The sequence below is a fragment of the Apteryx mantelli genome, chromosome 16 (assembly GCF_036417845.1).
Source record: "Apteryx mantelli isolate bAptMan1 chromosome 16, bAptMan1.hap1, whole genome shotgun sequence".
Classification (NCBI taxonomy): Eukaryota; Metazoa; Chordata; class Aves; order Apterygiformes; family Apterygidae; genus Apteryx; species Apteryx mantelli.
The window spans coordinates 9604708-9621416 of NC_089993.1; the positions used below are offsets into that span (position 1 = coordinate 9604708).

A 16709-nucleotide genomic window follows, 5' to 3' on the forward strand; every position below is an offset into this window, starting at 1 on the left:
TCTGTTGGTCACACTGGTTGTCACATGTAACATTCAATTAAATAGAGAGGCAGCAAGAGACACTGTTAAGATGACAAAAATGTTGAAATTGAATTAAATTTGCTTTACCTTCCACTCTCACCAATGTGACTGAATAGTGTGAGGGATACGTAAACAGCCTCAGTTATAAAAAATGATGCAACGATGGGTGCTGGAGGCTAGGTTAAAGAGAGGGCTCTGCTTTCCCATGACTCCATGCACCAAACTTTGCCCGGAGGTACACACGCTGCTCCCGTCGCGCTCCCGCTGCTCGTCTAACCACAGCCATCGCCAGCCGCCCGTGCCCCAGCGCGGCAGCGCGGGGCGGCAGCTCGCCCCAGCTCCGGCAGCGGGCACAGGGACAAGCTGCGGCAGCGCCAGGCAGCTGCTGGGCCACAGGAAGTGGCCGGCTGCAATTTCATGCCGCATGGTCTGGTTGAGGGCCGTGGCCACGTGTGCTAGTTTGGGTGGTTTGTGTACGTGTGTTTCTGCTCTCACGTTGCGTGGCACGACCACAGCTCCGAAGGGCAGCGCAGCTACAGTGGATGGGCTTCCTGGGCATAGCAGCAGGTGCACACAAGGCAGCTGTTGTTCATGTCTGTATACGAGTCCTGGTGTGAAGTACTGTTCCGCTCTGCTCTGTGCTGATAGGCAGGAGTAATGTGCCCACTCCTGGGCCCTTCATTGCAAGAAGGATATGTAGCAACTGGAGGGAAAACAGGGAACAGTAGCAAGGATGATCAGAGGTGTAGAGATTTTTACATGTTGGGATTGGGTTGTTTAGCAAGGAGAAGCGGAAGGCAGTTATAGTAACAGTATCAAAAAGGTTCAATCCTTCTGCAAAAGAGAAAGAAGCAATCTGTCATTTGTGCCCATGCTGGGTATCAGATAAATAAGGCAAATTATGTAAAAAGTAGTCAGTTTATTAATACTTGAAAATTATGATAGAAAGCTTAATACTTGGCAACTAAACTTCTCATCTAATGTTCAAAAGTATAAAATAATAAAATACTAGTGGAATATTACCGTATGCAGCCTAAGAGTTCATTATTAATTTAAAAGAGTCGAGGAAGAATAGCTAGGAGGTGGAACCAGAAAAATGCCAAGCCATCAGCATGCCTCACGGAATGTGCTCTATCCATGGCAGTATTATCCGGAGGCGAGCCCTGCTGCATTGGCTCCTAGGCTCGCCCAGACTCCCTTTGGTCACATACTACCATGCACCATTTATGAAAGAAGACATTATTTCAATATGATGGTGGTTATTAATATGGTTAAATATCTTTTTGTTACTATACATTATGATCCTTCCAGTGACATTAAGGACAAAATTTCTGAGAAACTTCAGTGGCAATAAATCCAAGTTTACATTTCTTTTGATTTTTTTTTTTTAATTTTGGTTAGGCTAGAAAATACTGTGCAAATCAATCTAGAAACACAGGCAATGTCATCAATTAACTTCCATTAGACAGGATGCAAAGAAAAAGTCATAAATTTGGAGGAAAATGCAATTTGACATGATGTAAGTGAATATATGTTGTTGCAGTAAACGTGTATGGTGTTTTAGTTATTTCTGCATGTCTTAATTGCTACAGAGGTTATACATTTCTATTCAGCAATAGCTTCACTTTTGCTGTGATTTCATAGATATTTTTCTAATTACAAGAGCAATGTATAATTTCAAGTAAATAACCACAGGACGTGTCTTTAAAAGGTTATTTAGTAGAATTATTATTATCCGCAATGGAAGTTCTGTCTGCAAACTTTGTAAAAACTGGCTCTGCATTTTCTTATTTCTATGTATATCCTGTAATATAAAATCATAGGCCTCAATCCATTTTTATGCAGGTTATACATGAAGCTGTAGATCTCATGTATACTTTGCTTACTTTTATAAACATATATCTAAAAAACAAATGAAAAACAATTTATGTAAGCGTTAGTCATCACGTGAGGTGATTCCTCTCTAGGTTTATCCCTGAGGTTGTAGTAATAGAAAGCAATATTTATCAGAGATATTTTTTGTCCTTGGTTTTGATTTATATGTTTAGTTTTGAAAACACTATTATGAAAACAACTTCAGGGACACTGCTATTCTTTAATGTCTGTACTATCTCTGAGTAAAAATATCTGAAAAAACAGAAACCAATTTAGAACATTTGGGGGTTTAAATGTGCATATCCTTTGTACTGAAACTAACCGCTAAAAATTAATAATTTAAGTTTTTCATATCTCTTCCATCTAGGAAAACTTGGAAAATGTTGTCGTTAGATGTCCTACTAGAAAAAGTACAAAAATGAAGTGGAAGGTAAGTGCCATGCTTTCCTCTTTGCTGATGTTTGCTCAAAACCGCCCAATTTGCTAAACGGGAGTTCTGTAGACTTGTGAGTATTGACAGTAAACCAGCATAAGTGCAAAACACAAACTTTAGCAACCATGTATTTTAATTACATGTAATTAATATAATATGATAATCTTTATAAAAGCAATTATGTGCAGAAAAGCCTAATACAGAATAAATGTTTACATCTATTGCATTTCAAATACTTGGTATCCGCGCGTCCTTCGAGACAGGCAGACACATCTCCAGGTAACATCACCAGCCCTATCTTTAGTTACCTGTTTTCAACACAGCAGTGAATTCAGCTCACTGTCATCAAAAAATAGAAAATGTAAATACTAACCAAACAATCCTTTTAAGTAGTTAGTGATATAGATGAACAAATCTCGTGTTTTTTCTGGCCAGAACAGAGAATTATGTTAGAAAATAATTAAATTAATTACAGGATTAAAAAGAAATAGTTAAAGAGTGGAAAGAATGAGCAATTACAGGCTCATTTTTGTAGCTTTATCCTGTTGAGATCAGCCCTAGCGCGCGGAGGTACCGGCTGCTGCTCGCCGGGTGCCTCTTGGGCCGCCCAGCGAACCCATGTCGTGCCAAACGCAGGCGTGCGCTTTTAAAAAAAAAAGGATGGAAACCTGTGTGCAATGGGGATTTTACTTGATTTTGGCTGGCCATTTTTCCCTTCCTTATTTCTTTGAAATGCTCTGACACTGTTGCACAGCACGAGCATAAGAGCCTCCAACTGCCGTCGCTGCAGACACCCTTCTCCCCTAAAGGCAGGGCCTCTGGAACAGGTTAAGCCCGGCTGTGCCTGATGCGCAGCCCGCAGGGAGATCCACGCGCTGCCCGGGCGCTGCGAGCCGAGGGCGGCGGCGCGGCTAACGGCCCCACGACGCTAAGCAAAGCGCTGCTGCTTTCCCCAACTGGCGCGCGCGACCCGCCGCGAGGTGTGAGGGGCGCAGCCGGGGCCCGCCACGTTGTTCCGCCGCCGCGCGGCCGTTGCTGCCGGGGGCCTTCGCGTGCGTGTCCGCTGCGCCCCGGGCGCGGGGCCCGCAGCCCTCCCCCGCCCGCCTTCCCGCCGCCGCGTCCCCCCTAAAAATGATCTGAGTAGCTCCCGCTAGGGTCGGGCTGGTGAGGCACGGACGGGGTTCGAACCCGTGATCTTCGGTTTACGAGACCGACGCCTTACCACTTGGCCACCGCGCCTGCGTTATAGGGTTTGCCCGACGCCCTTCTATGGCTGGCGCCACTCCCGCGCGGCGGCGCGCCCCAACGGCTTCGCCAACCGCCTGGCGGCAGCTGGCGGCGGGCCCCGCCCCGCCCCTCCCCCGGCGCCCCCGCGTGCGCATGCGCCACCACCTGGCGGCCGTTGGACGTGCTCGCGGGCGGCCGTTAGGCGGCCGTTAGTCGGCGAGGCGCTGAGGGAGCGGGAGTGGGTTTCCCCTCGGTAGGTGTCTGTAATTGTGGGAGGTGGCGGTGCGGCGTCTGTGGGAGGGCGCCGAGGAAAGTCCCTCTCTGGGTGGGAGTGGGGAGCAGCGAAGTGCTGTCCCGTCCCGTCCCTCGGTGGCGGCCCGCAGAGGGAGCGGGCGGCGGGGGCGGTGTCCTCTTCCCGCCCCGGCCCCAGCGAGGCGCCGGGGCCCGGGGCGCCCCGGCCCCTGAGGGAGGCAGCGGCAGGTGGATGCTCCCTGGGGAAAGGCTGGCTGGTGAGCGAGCGCGCAGCTGTGCTGCAGCCTCCGTTTTCTTTACCAAAAGATGGCACTCTGACATTAACGTCAGTGTACCTTAATGATAGCTTGTTGGGGGTAATGTAGTCTTCCTGTGTCTCGAGAGAGCAGCTTAGGGGGAAGAAAAAGCAGGAATAAAGCTTTCTTTCCTTCTCCCAGAAGAGAAGCAGAAATGCAAACGTCGTTGAGATAACTACATAGTAAATATCAAGTTAAACTCACTTCATAAAAATACAAATTAAGTGCATGGCACTTGTCCCATATAAAAAGCTTGTGTTGTGAAATGCTGAAAAGATACTAAGTTATATATTCTTTAACTCCCGGATTTGATCTCCTAGATATTTACAAGTGTTATGTGAAAGCACAGCTCTCAGTTTTATTTTGCTGTTTCTTATAGAGATCCCTTTAAATCCCCGTTGAAACTTATGCTATCTTTCATCTTCATGGATGAAAGCAATTTTATTTATTGACCTGTGGCAGGGGGAACCAATACCAGCTGTGAACAGTTATTTTTTTTCTTGGTGAAAAATGCTTGTAAAGAGATTGACAAAAGTACCTTCATAAAGGTTGAGATCAAAGTGAGTAATTTGGTGGTGCCCAAATGCAGGCGTGTTAGAAGATGAATTATATCTTTATGCTTTTGGGGATGTTCTTTAAACTACAGTCATCAGGAAGACCCATGCCTAAAGGCTTAAATGTATGAACAAATGTCGGTTTATTTAAAAATTACCATGTGTCATCTTCTCCTTGATAACTCTATGATAAACACCTATGTTTTAGCAAACACAAAGCAATTTGAATCAGCTTCATCTGCAATGAAAGATGTCTAAACTAATTTAAATGTTCTTACTGGACAGTTGGCCCACCATAAATGTGTGCACTACTACTGTGGGTCAGCTGTGACACAAGTGTTTTGCTTTGCTTTAGTTTTCTAGTCCTTACAGGAATTACTAATAGCATGGCCAGCCTGAACACTCCTTGGAGTTTATGTTCGAGTCTTGTTCAATGCTAACCTCAAATTACATACCCTGGTCTGGTCTGTGGAAAGCCAGGAAACACTCAGGAAGCCAGAAGAATAGTACTTTTGTATTCTTTTGTCCTGATCATTCTGATTACTGTAGCACTTTATACTGTGATGATGTGTAGGAGTGGAAGTGGTGGCTTCTTCACTTTGCTCTCACACATGCTGCTTTTATGATTAAGAATGACCTCCTAGGGCCAATGATTTTAGCTGACTGAAGTTACTCCTAGTGTAACCAAGCTCACAGCAGGGAGGAGTTAGACATTACTAAATCATGTTTGACTGATGTCTTTGACATTTCTAACCTTCCTACTTGTTAGAAAACATGCTCTTTTATGTGCCATACTTGCCAATTGGAACTTGTCATCACAGTTCTTGTGCAGCTCCCTTCTGTGTTTTATTTATTGCTGTTTTAATGTCTTCTTTGTGAGCTGAGAAGTAATGTTTTTTTGGGGAAGGGGGGAGAGGTGTGATGGGAGGAAGTCAAGAAGAATATTTCAATTATATGTGGAATTCATGTATTATATGAGTTGTATCTTTTCAAATACACCAAATTTTAGATAAATGTATTCAGTCTGCATTGGGAAAGGTATTTAATCGTAAAGCAATTTTTAACACTGAAGTTCTTCCTTACAGGGGAGATAGAACATTCAAAATGAAATCACAAAGATCTTGTGAGAAGATTAGGAAGAAATACTTGATTTGATTTAAAGAAAGTTGTCTGCTCTCTTTAGCAGTCTAACTTCATTAATGCTTTTAGAAAATACTGATATTGCTAGCTATCTAAACAAAGAGCTGTTTAATGATAAACTGTTTTTGTGCTGCTTAAAAAACCCCAATATACTAATAGTTGCCATTTTTAATTGGATTTTATGATGTGTAACTGTCTGTGGTGTATTTTGAAGTCTGACTAGCTTCTAGGTCTCAATTAACAAAACAGCAACAATAAAGAAAAAACTTTGAATTCATCATAGAACAAGTCTAATATACTGTGAAATAATTTTGGTAATGAGTAAGGACGAAAAGATGTTTATAGCTACTAATAAAATGTCTGAGTTATTCTAGACTGAAACAGAAGAAAATTCAGCTAATTTCTTCTGCAACTGTGTTTTAAAAACTTTTATGCTGTTTCTCATCTCCCTTGGGAGGAAGAAATTCTTAATAAATAAATAAATGAAACCAAAAGCCAAACATCTCTGTAGTTCTGATGCTTACAAAACCCATGTCAGTTAACTAGTTGTAGGAATATGACAATGTGAAACTGATGTCTGTTATGTAAAACATACTGGTTCAACTTTTCTCATCTTCTACCACTGATTATTTATTTAATATTCTTGTAGTTTGTCTTCTGAGACTTAGAAGAATGTGAAGCTTTTGGAGTAAGGAGTGCTTTCCTGTTACATATTTGTACAATTCTTGAAACAGTGGTGTTGTAAGCCTGATACAACGATGTTATATCAGTGCAAATATTAATTTATAAAGTAGTGTATTAGTTATATAAATTACAGAGTTTTAAACTCCTGAGTTTTTTTATTTGGGATGAATAAAAACAGCTCTTTCAAAAGTTCAGGAAGGATCAGAGTAGATTCTTCAGGTTTTCTGAGCTACAGATTAATACAGGCATACCTTGGACATATTGTGGGTTCGGTTCCAGACCACCGCAATAAAGCGAATATCACAGTAAAGCGAGTCACACAATTTTTTTGGTTTCCCAGTGCGTATAAAAGTTATGTTTATACTCTGCTGTAGTCTATTAAGTGTGCAATAGCATTATGTCTAAAAAACCAATGTACATACCTTAATTAAAAAATACTTTATTGCTAAAAAATGCTAACCATCATCTGAGCCTTCAGCGAGTTGTAATCTTTTTGCTGATGCAGGGTCTTGCCTCGATGTTGATGGCTGCTGGCTGATCAGGGTGGTGGTTGCTGAAGGCTGGGGTGGCTGTGGCACTTTCTTAAAATAAGACAGCAATGAGGTTTGCCACATCAATTGGCTCTTCCTTTCACGAAGGATTTCTCTGTAGCATGAGGTGCTGTTTGATAGCATTTTACCCACAATAGAACTTCTTTCAAAATTGGAGTCGATCCTCTCAAACCCTGCCGCTGCTTTATCAACTAAGTTTCTGTAATATTCTAAATCCTTTGTTGTCATTTCAACAACATTCACAGCATCTTCACCAGGAGTAGATTCTATCTCAAGAAACCACTTTCTTTGCTCATCCATAAAAAGCAACTCCTCATCCATTAAAGTTTTATCATGAGATTGCAGCAATTCAGTCACATCTTCAGGCTCCACTTCTAATTCTAGTTCTCTTCCTGTCAGCCTGTCCTTTGAAGCTTTGAAGCCAGACATTGATTTCTTGTCTTTAGCTACAAAAGTCCTAGATGACATCTTCTCCCAATATAAGGCTGTTTCATCTACACTGAAAATCTACTGTTTAGTGTAGCCACCTTCATCAATGATCTTAGCTAGATCTTCTGGATAACTTGCTGCAGCTTCTACATCAGCACTTGCTGCTTCACCTTGCACTTTTATGTTATGGAGACGACTTCTTTCCTTAAACCTCATGAACCAACCTCTGCTAGCTTCCGGGTTTTCTTCTGCAGCTTCCTCACCTCTCTCAGCCTTCACAGAATTGAAGAGAGTTCAGGCCTTGCTCTGGATTAGGCTCTGGCTTAAGGGAATGTTGTGGCTGGTTTGATCTTCTATCCAGACCACTCAAACTTTCTCCATATCAGCAGTAAGGCTGTTTCGCTTTCTTATCATTCGTGTGTTCACTGGAGTAGCACTTTGAATTTCCTTCAAGACCTTTTCCTTTGCATTCAGAACTTGGCTAACGGTTTGGCGCAAGAGGCCGAGCTTTCGGCCTGTCTCGGCTTGCGACGTGCCTTCCTCACTAAGCTTCATCATGTCTAGCTTTTGATTTAAAGTGAGAGATGTGCAACTCTTCCTTTCACTTGAACACTTAGAGGCCATTGTAGGGTTATTAATTGCTCTAATTTCAATATTGTTGTGTCCCAGGAATAGGGAGACCCGAGGAGAGGGAGAGAGACGGGGAACGGCCGGTCGGTGGAGCAGTCAGAACACACACAACATTTATCGATTAAATTCACCATCTTATATGGGCGTGGTTTGTGGCACCCCAAAACAACTACAATAGTAACATCCAAGATCACTGATCACAGATCACCATAACAGATATAATAATAATGAAAAAGTTTGAAATATTGCGAGAATTACCAAAATGTGACACAGAGACACAGTGAGCACGTGTTGTTGAAAAAAATGGCGCTGATAGACTTGCTCAACGCAGGGTTGCCACAAGCCTTCAATTTGTAAAAAACACAATATCTGCAAAGCGCAATAAAGCAAAGCATAATAAAACGAGGTGTGCCTGTATTGCGTGTTGTTGCCCCTAATGTAAAAACAGGCTTCCTGTTGTTAGATCTTGTTGCTTTGAAGTGTTAATCTTAGCAAAAAGCTATAGCAAAGTTTATTGTGACAGTATTTTATTTGTAAGAAAAAGTGATTTGTGTGCTCATAAAAGGTTTTTGGCAGTTTTATTTGGTAGAAATATTTAAGTCAATATGATTTTGCCTTGCTTTTGTAGCCAGAAAAGGTGGATGAGCTGGTCAGAAATCTGGTCAGGCCCCCTTTAGGTGAATGAAGGTGAAACAGAAGGACTAGAAACCAGGATGCTATATGGCACATGTCATATGGTTAATCTAGATGATTACAATATAACATATAATATAATATATAATGAGTCAAAGTAGTGATTCAGCTAGTTCAGTGTCCTTCCTGTGCTGGTGGTTAGTATGAAGTACTCTCCACCCTTTCTCAGGCTGACATATTGCATTGCACTGCTCTTGGAATGATTATATGCTTGAACCTATTCTTTACATACTGACCGAACTCCTTTTTTTAACAGACATCTTTTTATCAAGAATTGTCTTAAATAATTACATAAAACTGTATAGAGAGTCCAAATGTGAAAGCCTGTGCAAGCAGTATTTAAAGTGTCGGAAACAATAACACAACTCAAAATTGTTTAGTACAGGTACCATTTGCTGTCATCCATGGTTTCATTTCTTGAGTATGTTTAAATAACAAAAGAGAAATCTTTTTGGAGAAATCTCATTTTATATTACATATATATTAAGATTTCATTGTCAGCTGAAAGTAGTGTAGCAAGGAATATTTTTAGATGAGATGAAAACGTTGACATATATTGCTGTTGATCAGGCATGAAAATTTTGACAGTCTGAAGCTGGGTACATTGCTGCTAGCAAGGTATTGCATCTAGGAACACAGACTGTAGAATTTAGGATGATTTTTCTAGGAAGGTGTGACAATGGAAACTTTGTAAGTTGACTGCATGTGAGATACTGTTACAATATTTTGACAAAAAGAACAAATATTTTACTGGGATAGTCCTCCTCTTATGTCCTGTATGCCAAAGCAGTAAGGAAAAGAGGTTACTTGCTGGTAAATTGGTGTCTGCTCTGTGTTTTTAAAAAGATGTTGAAAAGGTGGAGATGTATTCAAGTGTATACAAGTCTTGAGTGTGTGCACGCATTGGTAACATCCCGATGGTGTTTTTAATGATGATGATACAATATTAATTTGTTTTCTATTTCTATAATTGTAGCACCAAGAGCAATTTTTAACTAAAGGTAAATGACTAGCCACACATAGATCAGGATTGAAAAGCTGTTATAAATAAACCTTTATCAGGGAAAATACCAGTTATAAATTAGTGAATTTGAGTCACGTTGATTATAGAAGTATCAAACCTTCTGACGTGAGCTTTGACTCAGCATCTTTTATTGCACTTTGAAATGCTGTGAACACAAGCAAAGTTTGTATAGTTAAAGAAAATAATGCCTATGTTAATGTAATTCCTTGGGATTTGTTTTTCATTTTAACTTCAGGAAGCATTTGCAGCAATCATCTGTCTGATTGTTTTACTCAAACCCTTATTCTCATTCCTGGGGAACTCTAACCATTTAGCTAGAAACTTAAGAGAGGCATTTCAGTGAGGTTTCTGTCTGAGAAGTGCAGAAGTAGTTGCACTATTTTTGCTATGTGTTATTTCTCTATGTTATGCTTTTGTAAATCAAAAGTATAGTCAGGTTACCAATGTAGTATGCTCAAGTGAAGACATCTCAACAGCCCCCCTCTCTCCCCACCCTTTTTTTCCAGGGGGTGGCTGCACAATACTTTGAGAGTCAGATTCTTTTAACAGCTCCTAAGTTGGACACATGGGATCACTGACAAGCTCTGATAACTTACCATAGTCTATATTCCATCCTTCCATTCTTCCTTCCTTCTGTCCTTCCTTCCTTCACTGTGGTCTCAGTGATAATGGGACTGTTGTTGAGAAAAGTTCTTATATAGTGGTAGCTTCCTTTCTGTTCGCTAATCTCTCTGAAAAGTATAAATAAATGCTCCATTGTCTAACATGTACATGGTTGCTTGTTATCTTATTCTGTGATTGGATAACAAAGGCACAGATTCAACTTCTGTTTGTCTTCCTGATCCATTTGTCCATCTGTGGCATATTTATTGCTCTTATATAATATCATAAGGCTGAATTTAATGTTTATAGAATGATTTTTAAGAATTTGACAGTCTTTATAAGAAGTAAGGGTAAATGCTTTCTCCCTAGTAAGAAGTACTGTGTAATAAGAAAGTTAGTTATAATACAAAATAACCTTCTTATTGTATTTTAGACTAGAGAAATGGAAAAACAGTATACATGATGAAGGGTCTGAGGACATGGGGGGAGATGAGACTATTTTAATTGGTCTAAATGGAAAAATCCTTGAGTATTGATATTGCAAGATCTTAAGCTGGTGACATTTTTCGTTAGTGTTTTCAGACTGTGTTGATGCTTTCTCGGGCAACCATGGAAAGGCAGATTGTGCCACAGTCCTCAATTGCGTGGTTTTGAGTGGGACTGCCTCTTCCACTACCGGCTATTTGTCATCTTTTTGTTTTGTTCTCTGAGCTTTTCCTTTTTTCTTTTACCTTTTTTGTGTCATCTCATTTTCTCATCTTTCACACTATTTTATGTGATCACAACTTTTTTCAAAGGTTAGTCTTAGGATGCATATATTCTATGATAATTTTTGTGCCAGAGATTCTCATAAAGATGCCTGCACTATTTAATGGTTATATAACTAATGAATGTCCAACTTTTAAAATTTTTGGTCACAAGGAGCTGGAGATGTATCTCCAGAAGTATTACTTGCTCAGGAATGTTTAACAAGATTTGGTGTCATCTCAGAATTTTATCTCTGCAATTGCCTGTCATCTGAGTCCTTTGAGCATCTAGATGCTAGTTCTCCAGTTCCCTGTTCTCATTGCATTGTTTCATGTCTTTTCTTGCCCTGACGCTGGTTATAGCATTTATTGAAGCTTGTCTGGCCTTGAGAATTGCAAAGACTTCTGTAGATTCTTTTTTTTTTTCTGTTGAGGTTGGACTTGGTCTGGCAACTAATAATTTTTTTCAATCCCTCTATCATGTGTGAATGTACCTGGCGGGCTATGTGAGACTTATGTCACCCCTCACGCTAGTCTGTGTAGGCATCTTTGTTAAGCTTTGATAGGACAGCTCACTTTTTTTAAGAATCTGTCTTTCTAGCATCTTTCTGATTCTTCTTTCTCCTTTTGTTGGTAGCCTTCTAGTGGTCGTAGCACTTACAGAAGGATGTTGTTTATGTCTCGTCTTACTCTGGAATGATAATATTTGGAATTCACCCTAGCAATTTTGCAGAGAGTACTGCACTTGCACAGCATTCATGCCACATATTTCTCATCCATGGCTAGTGATACCATGACCAGAACAAGTATGCCTGTACGCAAGATAGCGAAGAAGATTAATTCCTCTGTTTAGGAAGGTAGTTAGTCTTTGAGACCACGGCATTTTACATAGTGTCCCCTGACATAGTGGTGTACCTTCTAGGTTCCCTGGGCTTAATGTCTTTATCCATTATGAGGGGATTATGAGTGGGAAATCTAGAACAGTGTTCTCAGAATTACCTTCAAGGACGGGGGTTTGCTAAGGTTAACCTGCTCACTTCAGAGATTAATGGGGTGTTTAAGACATTATACTTCAGGACTTGTGTGTGCTTAGGATCTATCATCAGATAAGTGATTTCTGATCTCTTGGTCAGACAGCTGTACATGCAGCCTCCTTCTGGCTCTTCCTCTTGTTAGTTTTTGATGTCTCAATTTATGGCTAAAAGGACTTGACCAGATGAGCTTAGTTAGCAAAGGACCAGATGATAGATTCTTGGGTAGTTACTCTACTTCAGTCTTTGTTTTCTGTTATCTTAGGCTATTTATTTTTAGGATAGAGAAGATTCAATTAATTTTGAACAGTTTCTCCTAGAAATGGTTTCTGCTCCTGTCTCACGCATATGCTTTTTGGGGGGATTTTGCTCAACACTCTTGTAGCATGTCTCAAGATTTTGATATCTCTTCAGTGATTGATCTTATCCACTAATATAATTCAAGTTTAATTCTAGCTACCTTGATAAAATACTTAAAAGCCTGAGCCCCATTATACTTTTTTTGAAAGTGTCATTTATGCTGGTCATTACCCATGTTTGAGCTAAGCATGAAAGCCCTTTGTCTCTATGCTGAATCCTTCTGACAAAATCTGCTTTAAAACACAACCAGATTTTCTAAAGGAAAGTCCTCAGATGACTCTGGTAACAAAAAGCTAGTGCCAGAGATTTTGCAGAAAGGAGAAAATAGATACCTATTTTTTTTTCTTTTCCCCTAAGCTTCATTCTTCTGAGACTGAGGTGTTGCTTTAGGAGAGGGCTTTGATGTCCTTTTCTAATTTACAAGACTAGGCCTTTCTGCAAATCTCCCTGACTTTCAAGGAGATCCAGGGGAACAGTCATATTTATGTAGAATTTGTCCAACTGTATAACTAACTGGGTTTATAAAAACTTTCTATGCGCTTGCTGGAGGGCTCCCCAGCTATCCATTACCAGGGCTTAGACTTTGTCTGTAGCTTTGCAAAAGAAGAATGTTTCTATTCACTCTGTTTTTGCTTTTATCGACAGCAGTTGTCTTAGGGGGATTCAAGAATGATGCAGTACTGTGGTTGAGTGATCCCGCAATCCTTGTTCTGCAAAGACAACTGGAGACTTATCTTCAGGTAATATTTTACGTGAAGGGAAATACTATTTTGAGTTACACTATAAATTTATGGATAAAGGGGAAAAAATTCTAGAATTAAGATGATACATCTCAGGTGATAGTCTGATTTGTTACTTTTATTCTCTTTTAGGAAGTTTTCAGTTGGGATGTAGACTAGATTACAGGGCATGCGGAAGTGTGTGTAACTTTTTTGCTTTCAGGGAAAAAAGTCACTGACTTGAGATAGATAGTATAAATGTTCCAAGAAATCTGTTACTCTTTTAGCAACATTCCAATAAAACAGAACAAGCTAATAGGCAGGAGCATATAGCATACAGTATATACAGAGTAAAGACAAATGCAATGATGACCATTTGTAGAAAATGGTTTAATATATTCAGTTTTTATTGAAAAACAGGTTTTAGCTTGTGGAAGAAGTTCACTCAGCATAACTGAAGCTCCATCAGGCATCACTGTCTTGATGTTTACACCCTAATATGCATATATCAGGTTGTGGGGGGTGATGTTTTTGTTTACAGGTCTTTCTAAAAGAATCAAAAGTAAAAATTGCTAGTTGAGTCCAAACAAGTGATTTGTCACTGATGCATTCTGACTCTAGATTCTGTAATAGACAAACGCATAGTCAAAAAGTGCTGCACTCCTTTTACAATGTTTGGATTGTGATATCTGAAAGAAAGTTTGTGGCATATATAGCCTACTAACTTTCAGAATAGTTAAAGTTCATAAAGAAAAGGTATATTCAGAAATATACAGGGCATCTTAGTAAGTTTTAATTTGTTCAGTTTTATGGGCACTTCTAGATTGATTTGATTTGATTTTGTAATACTCAGCCGAATTCTGATATCATCACAGTAAAAGAAACTTTAATAAGGAAAGGATGGGTGATCTAGTGTGGGGATTGCCCACCACAGTAGGAAGTATAATAGGTAATATTCAAATATAGCAGCTTCATGATGACATGAAAAAAGAAGCTTGCGCATATTAAACAGTTCTTAATTTTTTTTTCCTGAAGAGATGCATCTAGTTTTTTTCCTAAAGGGAAATTTACAACTTACTATTCACTCAAGGTCCTCTTATCTGTTTGTTCTAAAAATACAAGCTGAGCAGAAAATGCAAATACAAAATCCCACAGTCCAGCACATCCTGAAAGCCTTATCTTGGAAGGTTTTAGGAATGTCATGAATGAAAGTGGGTGTCATCCTGTCTAAATCACAAATTTACTCCTTTCTGTGGCTTATTATGTTTCTGAAATATATCTTATTTTCTCACATAATAGCCTTGTTCTTTGTATTTTTTTTTTTTTTTTACAAATTTTTATTGTTAGAGAATTACAGCTAGCCACTGTTCAGAAAAATGTGGTACAAACTAGTTTGTTTCTTGTTGAATTCAAGGCTAGTACAATAAAGTATAATAAAGAATCCCAGTACTTTATAGACAGCAATAATGACAGAATAAACTTTGGCATTATTTCTGTATCTGTGACAATGTAACTCAGTTAAGAGCAGAAGTCTGTGTTGCAAGGTGAAATACAATCCAATAATCTGCAGATGATATTTTAATTTCTTTCTGACTTTACTCTGAGGGGCTTAAAGGATCATTTACATAAGTGAACAAAATGTTACCTCTGACTCACAAATGAGGTTAAAATAACAGTGAAACACGTGCAGCAGACTATCTGAGGAAGGCTCACAAGTTTGTCTGGTTTCACTGACAGTGTTATAAGAGATGTCATCTATCTGGCCCGATTTGAACAAGTCAGTAGAACCATTCTGTCAAGTCTGCTCCAAGGCAATGTGTTTGAGGTAGTAATCATTCACAATAGGAACCTGCATCTCATTCTCTGGAATGCTTAATGTATTTTGGATTTTTCTTCCTAAAAACAAAAACCTGACTTGGAGTTAAAAAGAAACTGGTGGTTTTTGCCTTCTCCTTTTTGCCGGGCCCTGTGAGCCAGAACAGTAGTAGAACTCCTTATCGCTCTTGCTGTTGGTTTTAAAACTGGCTTCAGTGTGGCAGTTTGTTCCCCATGCCACCAAAAAAAAAAGTGTTGACTAATCCAAGACAGTATCCTCAGAGTCTTTTATTAGACTGGACTATCTCTGGTTGACAAAAACATGCACTATAATCATACTGTATTTTTTTTTAGCACAGCATCAAGTTTTGATGGCTTTTTCTTTTTGATGGGAATGGGTATAAACTAGTGCCTGTTCAGTGATCTCTTAAGTATCCTATGTAGTCATAAACATTTAATGCATGCATTACACAACTTTAAAACTCTTTTTCTGTGACAAACTTTAGATGACTCATGTATTTAAAAAGGTGGGTTTTTTGCTTGTTCAAAAGAACAATGGATATCTCTATGCCCAAAATCACAATACGCTGCAATTAGCACAATGACTGAGCTTCTTAGGGTTGTGCAATTAGCATATGGTTACTCTCTGGATAGCAAAGGAAAAGTGATCCTTTCCAAACTATACTTACCTTCTAAGGAAGTACTGTGTCAGTACAGGTGACTCTGGATTTTTTGTTTGTTTGTTTATGATTAAAAACTACTGAGTAAAAGACTTCTTGAAGGTGAAAGGAAGCTTCATGCCTCAATGCTTTTGTTCTAATCCATTTTAAGGTGGTTATTAATGTTTCCATAAATCAGGAGATCTGTGTGATGGTTCTTACCCTACATTTTCTTGAGAATAAGCATAAAACAGAAATGGAATTAATATTTTTTCATCCATGAGCAGGAATACTGGCCCACAATACTAGCATTGCTTAAAAAAAAAAAAGTTTGTAATTTACATTACGAAACACAGCTAAAACCAACAGAAACTGAAAGGGTTTTCTTCTTTTAAAAATGAAAGCATACTTAAATATCTCAAGGCTGTAATTTTCTATTTACACTTCAAGTGTTTTTAAAGAATATTCTTTATTGTTATACATTTTGGCTATGATTCCTAGGACAAACCATCATTCATTTGGAGTTAGTCTAAGTCCAGATTTCATTCTTATTCCTTTTTGTGAGGAAGATAATCAGAAACATAGTCCATAGTCAGAATTTTTGTTGATTATTAATAATGGTACTTCCCTTTTGAATTAGTAAGCATGGACAAAGGAGCACAGTTTTCCTTTTTTTATTGAGACACTTAGCAAAAATGCTGAAATATCAAACATTTCCTCAGTAGCTACAATATTGCCACTATGTACAAAATATTTGATAAATGTACTACACATATAAAAATACAGTATGCATTACATATATACAGTACAATGTGCAAAACATATGGCATTCAAACATATGGAATTGATTTTAGGGGTGCAAACAGCAAATACAAAGGCATCATGGTTTCTTATAGAAAGGCAATACATAACGCCCTGATTGCCATAATTTGTATTTAGTAAAGTAGTGCTTAAATGAAGAGGGCCC

General features: G+C 39.2%; 1 protein-coding gene, 1 long non-coding RNA gene and 1 other non-coding gene across 6 annotated transcripts in view; 1 reads left to right on the forward strand and 2 right to left on the reverse strand.

The window, feature by feature from the left end:
* Window positions 1-3496: 3496 nt before the first annotated feature.
* Window positions 3497-3568, reverse strand: TRNAT-CGU (transfer RNA threonine (anticodon CGU)). Its single transcript has one exon. It is a non-coding gene; the product is annotated as a tRNA-Thr (tRNA).
* A 158-nt stretch (window positions 3569-3726) lies between these two features.
* Window positions 3727-16709, forward strand: part of LOC106482597 (uncharacterized) — a 37000-nt gene continuing 24017 nt past the window's right edge. For all 4 annotated transcript variants that reach the window (XR_010885841.1, XR_010885844.1, XR_010885842.1 and 1 more), the window contains exons 1-2: window positions 3727-3809; window positions 13195-13289. This is a non-coding gene — a long non-coding RNA (uncharacterized lncRNA). The remainder of the gene's footprint in view (window positions 3810-13194; window positions 13290-16709) is intronic.
* MRTFB (myocardin related transcription factor B) overlaps window positions 13691-16709 on the reverse strand; it is a 109502-nt gene continuing 106483 nt past the window's right edge. Inside the window, exons 19-20 of the mRNA XM_067306510.1 lie at window positions 15773-15974; window positions 13691-13892 (exon numbers count right to left, since the gene is read on the reverse strand). Coding sequence (XP_067162611.1) covers window positions 15961-15974 — 14 coding nt within the window. The 3' untranslated portion in view covers window positions 13691-13892; window positions 15773-15960. The remainder of the gene's footprint in view (window positions 13893-15772; window positions 15975-16709) is intronic.